This window comes from Octopus bimaculoides, chromosome 14 (genome assembly GCF_046866305.1).
Source record: "Octopus bimaculoides isolate indiv1 chromosome 14, ASM4686630v1, whole genome shotgun sequence".
Lineage (NCBI taxonomy): Eukaryota > Metazoa > Mollusca > Cephalopoda > Octopoda > Octopodidae > Octopus > Octopus bimaculoides.
Genome location: NC_142941.1, coordinates 6,651,239 through 6,658,738, shown reverse-complemented (window position 1 = coordinate 6,658,738; position 7,500 = coordinate 6,651,239). Strand labels below are relative to the sequence as shown.

General features: G+C 38.4%; 1 protein-coding gene across 1 annotated transcript in view; it reads right to left on the bottom strand.

The window, feature by feature from the left end:
• Positions 1-1,183: 1,183 nt before the first annotated feature.
• Positions 1,184-7,500, bottom strand: part of LOC106873387 (uncharacterized) — a 23,436-nt gene continuing 17,119 nt past the window's right edge. The window contains exon 10 of the mRNA XM_089362239.1: positions 1,184-3,040. Coding sequence (XP_089218365.1) covers positions 1,268-3,040 — 1,773 coding nt within the window. The 3' untranslated portion in view covers positions 1,184-1,267. The remainder of the gene's footprint in view (positions 3,041-7,500) is intronic.

The window sequence follows — 7,500 nt, the reverse complement described above, 5'->3', positions numbered from 1 at the left end:
TCAAAGAAAGGTTGTAGCGGGGTCGGGTCGGACTGAAATTGTTTAGCTTCTCAGGTCTGTGTGTGTGTGTAGTTTTTTGGAATGGGAAGCAGGTTGAAGCAGGGAGTAAGGTAGAAACAAGAGGGGAGAGGATTAATGCTTCAGGACCAGAGAATAACTAGAGTGTTTAGGGTCATTGGGATAAAAAAAAAGGTACTTCATGTCTATTTTCATATCACAAAGCAAGGGGCATGTACATATGCATAAGTGTATATGTGTGGGCATATACATGTATATTATATATGTATGTGTATATATATAACAAGATATGTGTGCGTGTGTGTGTATGTGTGTGTGTGTGTGTGTGTGTGTGTGTGTGTGTGTGTGTGTGTATCACTGCCTTTCACTTATATACATACATACTTGCTTGGACTAGACAGCATTTTGCTGAGGCAGATTTTCTATGGTCAGATGTCCTTCTTGTTATCAACCCTCACCTGTCGCCAAGCAAGGTAATGTCTCTCCCATGGCAGGACATGTTTTCACAAAAGATTGGAAGCAAATAACACCACTTGTATGAGGGTGATACTCGTTTACGACAAGGAGGCACAAGCACAAACAACCCATGCACACACACACACCATATACCCAGGCTATAGTAGAAGACACTTGTCCAAGGTGCCACGCAGTGGAACTGAACCCAGAACCATGTTGTTGGGAAGCAAGCTTCTTACCACACAGCCACATATGATGTTTTACTTTCAGTTTCTGTCCACCAAATCCTCTCACAAGTCTAGACAAAGGCACTTGTCCAAGGGGGCCTTTGGGAAAATATTAAAGAAGGGACCACAGAGTTGTGAAGAAAACTTGTCAGTAACACAATTTCTGCCGGCATGTATATATGTGTGTTGTGTGTGTACGTATATATGCATGTTATGTAGATTTGTGTGGGTGTATGTACATACATACATATATATACATGTGTATATATTATTTATATATACTTGAATGCGCGTGTGTGTATATATATATATATATATATATATATATACATGTAAACTTTAACACATGAAAATTTGAATTCATAATGCAGTTCAATACAGACAAGTGAAACATTAAGAAAAAAGGAAAATTTGGCAAGAATGTTCTAGAAGAAAGTGGAAGAGCAAAAGAAAAGAAAAAGAAAAAGAGGATGGGCAATGAAGTGCATCATCATCATCATCATCATCATCATCATCATTTTAAGTCTGTTTTCCATGCTGGCATGGGTTGATGCATGCAAATGCGTTCATATGTTAAATCTTGCATACTTATAATAGGACAGAATATGGGGTGTGACCCTTTTAGGGTGCTTGAAATGTACCCCAATAGACTGTATTTGTGGGAGAGGCTTGGGGTCTTTCCGCACATATATAATTGGCACTTCTTCCTCTGAAGTAATCACCCGGGGCCGTGATTGTGTGTTGCTCTGCAGCGTGTGAGGACTTTCGTTCAAATGGTTTCCAGTCTCATGTGTCCCCAAGTCGCCGTCTTCAGTATCAATACTTTCCATGGGCAATCGCTCTCGTCTGTACTTAATGATTGGAGCGGGGCTTAGGAAAACCGAATTGTTCTCTTTACCCCGATGGTTTATTTCAGGAGGTTCTTCTAGATCTATCTCCATTTTCGGTGGTTTCGGTACAGGTAATTCTTTGAACGACTTTTCGATACTTCTCAGTTGGTACAGTAACATGTCCTGTTGATTAGACAAGTAGTCAAAATTGATTTTTGCTAATTCTGATTCGGGCATCTTGGTTTCAGGAGGAAATGAATTTTTGTGCAGATTTGGGGAGTTGAGACATGCCTTGATCATTTGTTTGTATTCAGTTTTCCGACGTGAACTGACTGGGGTGCTGGATGTGGGTGAGGCAGGAAGTGGGTTGGAAATTCTACGAAGTCTTGTACATTTTGGTGTCTTGCAAAAATGATCTGCTTCAGAGATGTTTCTTTTCAGCAACGGCTTCGTTGCCGAACCTTCGTTAACAGGACGACACCATGATGGTGATGGCCTAGTATTCATGTTCTGTTGTTGATTTTGTAGCATCATTCGTGTCTTCAAGATGTTGGATTTTAATACAGGCAGAGATGAGTTCTGTTTGTGTACAGCCATTGATGCTGTACGACGTACAGCATGCTCTTTGACACTGCTCTGCTGTAAAGTTTCGTTAGCTGATGATGCTCGTCGCACAGAATGGATTTTATCGACTGATGGTGTGTTTGGAGTTGAAGAAATAATTCCTGGTTGGATGAGATTTTCAGACGGTACTTGAGCTCTTTGTAAAATCTTTTTGGTTTCATTTGTCACCTTAAAACTCGCTCTCGCATTTGGCCTGTGTGTTCCTTTTGCTTCCGAAGCGCTGCGTGAACGCTTGCTTTGCAGATGTGAAGACCCCAGATCGTGCTCATTGTCAACAGACCGAGATCGAGTACGGAGTGAAACTGATGATTCCAAAGGATTCCTGCCCTTGACAGAATGGTCACAGAGTACAAGGTCTCTTTTGCTAAGAGCTTTGTTGATGCTTCCTTTTAAACCCTTCTCAAAGGTCTCTCCAGACAGATCAGCACGTTGTTTAGGTGGGACAAAAATAACTGTGCCACCAGAAATAGTGGAAAAGCCAGCATCTGATTGGTCAGAATCAGAGTCACTGTCTTCTGCTGTAGCTAGTGGAACTGTCTGGGGGTAAACTTGCAACTGATTGTCATGACTTGATTGCTTTCTTTTGACAGGGGATACCACTACGGAGACATCATTGCCCTTTTTTTTCGCACAAGTCACCAGAGAAACAGAAGCATTTGTTGGGGAAGATATTTTCTTCTTCACAGGAATTTTGGAGACAGACCAATCATCTTTGCGTCTCTTCAGGAAACGCTGAAAGGGGCTTGCACTTCGTTTCCGTTGTCTAACAAAAGTACTGGAAGATTTCTTTCCTGGGCGACCGCGGTCCTCAGGTGCAGGTGCTGTTGTTGCTGCTGTTCTGGCTTGAACCGACTTCCCTGCCTTTGATTTTGTTTCTTCAGTCTTCTGTTAATAGGGTATAGAATAAAAGGCAATGAGTAGTACCAATCAAAATAATCTATGCTTCAAGACATTAAGATTCAGTTATGTTATGAAGAATGACACATTTGCTGTTGTGACAAATCACAAATGAAATATTACCGTTCATCAGTGCATAGTAGTTCATTGAGACACATCATAAATATATTATATGCATGAAAACATTGCAACTGTCGCCCATCATAAAAGCAATATCTGTGCAGTACACTACAGTTGTGATACATCATAAACTCAATACAAGTGCAGTAGGCTACAGTTATGACACATCATAAAAGCAATATATGTGCAGTACACTACAGTTGAGAAACATCATAAAACCAATGCAAGTGCAGTATGTTCCTATTATGATACATCATAGAAATATGTGCAGTTCATTGCAGTTATGACATGTCATAAAAACAATATATATGCAGTTCATTGTTTCTATGAAATATCATAAATGCAACGGAATAAGCAAGACATTAGGGATAGTATTAGTGGGGGGACAAGGTAAATCTTAGGATAGGGTTCCTGGAGGATAGCTTGATGTAAAGGACTAGGGGCTCAGTCCTAATTTGATCAATAGTGCGTCTGTCTTCTCCAATATAGATTTGTGAGTGTTCTAACAGAGGGATTGGCACATGAGGTACATTAATATGTGAGGAGTAGTTAGGGTTAGGGTTAGTGTTAGCCAGGTAAGGAGATTAGAATGTACAGATGTATCAAGAATTTACAGATGTACTAAAGACATACAAATGTATTGAAGACATACAGAAGTATTAAAGACATACATTGAGTAGATGCAGCTGTATTAATGATATAACGTATATGTGTGTGTGTATGTACACACACACACACACACACACACATATATATATATCTGTATTTTTGTATGTATACACATACACAACACACACATAATAACAACAATGGTGTCTCTTTACGGTCATTATTTTTAAAACTAATTGAAAGAAAAGCAGAGTACTTCGACAGAAATATGGTAACGAAAGGGTTAAGAGTAGTGAAGTGTCACAGAAAGAGGGTTAGAAGGCATGGAGGCAAAAAGGAAATGCAAACAGCAAAAGCTAAGCAAAGCACAAGAAATTATGAAGCACATTTTTTCACAAGACAAAAACTGTTATACATATACAGATAACATAACTATTCTGTTTAAATTTTGATATAAGGCCAAAAATTTTAGGGTAGGGAGACAAGTTGATCATATTGACCCCACCCCACCCCACCCAGCTCTCAGCTAGTTCTTATTTTATCAAGCCCAAAAGGATGAAAGGTAAAAACAGCCTTGGTGGAATTTGAACTCAGAATTTTAAAAATAGCTAGGAGAATGCTGCTAAGCATTTTGTCTGGCTTGCTAATAATTCTGTCAGTTTGTCACATTATATAATACAGGGTGTGACAGAAATACCTCCCACATTTTAAACTTTCACCTATGTGTTGCTAATGAACTTATGCAAGTGCCAATAATGTTTTCATTTAGCTAATGAACAAAAACTGTAACCCTTTGTTTAAACAATAGTAAAATTGATTTTTCATAAATGTTGTTTCTTTTTCCTTTTGTCAACCTTTCAAATGTGGGAGGTATTTCTGCCACACCCTGTTTAACATAATATAATATAATATAATGTAGTATTGGACCTCTTAGCTGGCTTCTAGAAATCTAAGAACACTGAATAAATATCATACAAGGTGCTGTACCCTGTAAGGTGGAGAGCAGGTAAAATCAATCTTATGCTGGGCAAAATGCTGCATGGCATTTCATCCGTCCTTACTTTCTAAGTTCAAATTTGGCCAAGGTTGACTTTGTCTTTCATCCTTTCAGGGTTGATAAAATAAGTACCAGTTGATAAGCACCATTCATGCATGGGTCGTTGCCAGTGCCGCCTGACTGGCTCCCTGTGCCGGTAGCACATAAAAAGCACTATCGGAACGTGGCCAATGCCAGTGCCGCCTGACTGGCTCCTGTGCCGGTGGGACATAAAAAGCACCATCGGAACGTGGCCGATGCCTGACTGCCTGTGGTACGTAAAAAGCACCCACTACACTCTCGGAGTCGTTGGCGTTAGGAAGGGTATCCAGCTGTAGAAACATTGCCAGATCAGATTGGAGCCTGGTGCAGCCTCCTGGCTTACCAGTCCCCAGTCAAACTGTCCAACCCATGCTAGCATGGAAAACGGACATTAAACGATGATGATGATGCTGATGATGAGTACAAGGGGTCGATGTAATCAACTAACCCCCTCCCCTGAAAGTGTTGGCCTTGTGCCAAAATTAGAAACCAATATTACTGTACCCTGTATTGAGTAAACAGACCCTTTTTCTGAAAATGGTTAATTTGCATATGATGTGTTAAAAATAGTTTTGTTCTTTACTATTTCAAGTGGATCAATAAAGATTAAATACACTCTGCTTAACAAGTGTATTAATTTGTTCATGAATCTGTTAAATAAAATCATGTTCTTTACATTTCTTTATTTAATTTTCCATCTAATAAACGTTTATACTACATGTATGTGGGGCAGTATGATATATTTATTTTAAGAATTTAAAGTGGATTAATAAATATCGAGCAGACTCGGCTTCAGAAATGTTATTAATTTGAATCTGTTAAATACAATTTAGCTCTTTATTTTTCATAGTTTATTTTATATTTTAAGTAAATATTTAGACTGTCTCCAGAAAACCAGAAAACCAAGAAATTTGGGACACTTAAGGTTTCAGGCTTGCAGGATAATTGTTCCAGTACTGTAATATAATGTAAGATATGATATGATATAATATAATCCTTTTTGCTAGAAGCACAAGGCTTGAAATTTTTAAGGGGAGGGGTCAAGTCGATTACATTGACATCAGCTCTCAACTGGTTCTTGTTTCATTGACCCCAAAAGGATAAACAGCAAAGTCAGCCTCAGTGGAATTTGAACTCAGAACACGAAGACAGACAAAATGCTGTTGAGCATTTCACCCAGTATGCTATAATGATTCTACCAACATGCCACCTTAATAATAATAATAATAATAACCCTTTTTACTCTGGGCACAAGGCCTGAAATTTTAGGGGATGGGTTAAGTTGATTACATCGACCCCGGTACTCAACTGGTACTTAGTTTATTGACCCTGAAAGGATGAAAGGAAGAGTCGACCTCAGCGGAATTTGAACTCAGAATGTAGCGGCAGACAAAATACCACTAAGCATTTCGCCCAGCATGCCAACGATTCTGCCAGCTCACCACCTTAATAATAACAATAAAAATAATAATAATAATTATTATTATTATTATTTCAAATTTTTGCCACAAAGGCAGTTTGGGGAAGGTGGGGATGAGTCAATTACATCAACCCCAGTGTTCAACTGGTACTTACTTTATCGACCCTGAAAGGATGAAAGGCTAAGTCGACCTCAGCGGAATTTGAACTCAGAACATAGCGGCAAACGAAATACCGCTAAGCATTTTGCCCAGCATGCTAACAATTCCACTAGCTCACCACCTTAGTAACAACAACAACAACAACAACAACAACAACAACAACAACAACAACAACAACAACAACAACAACAACAACAACAACAACAACAACAACAACAACAACAACAACAACAACAACAACAACAACAACAACAACAACAACAACAACAACAACAACAACAACAACAACAACAACAACAACAACAACAACAACAACAACAACAACAACAACAACAACAACAACAACAACAACAACAACAACAACAACAACAACAACAACAACAACAACAACAACAACAACAACAACAACAACAACAACAACAACAACAACAACAACAACAACAACAACAACAACAACAACAACAACAACAACAACAACAACAACAACAACAACAACAACAACAACAACAACAACAACAACAACAACAACAACAACAACAACAACAACAACAACAACAACAACAACAACAACAACAACAACAACAACAACAACAACAACAACAACAACAACAACAACAACAACAACAACAACAACAACAACAACAACAACAACAACAACAACAACAACAACAACAACAACAACAACAACAACAACAACAACAACAACAACAACAACAACAACAACAACAACAACAACAACAACAACAACAACAACAACAACAACAACAACAACAACAACAACAACAACAACAACAACAACAACAACAACAACAACAACAACAACAACAACAACAACAACAACAACAACAACAACAACAACAACAACAACAACAACAACAACAACAACAACAACAACAACAACAACAACAACAACAACAACAACAACAACAACAACAACAACAACAACAACAACAACAACAACAACAACAACAACAACAACAACAACAACAACAACAACAACAACAACAACAACAACAACAACAACAACAACAACAACAACAACAACAACAACAACAACAACA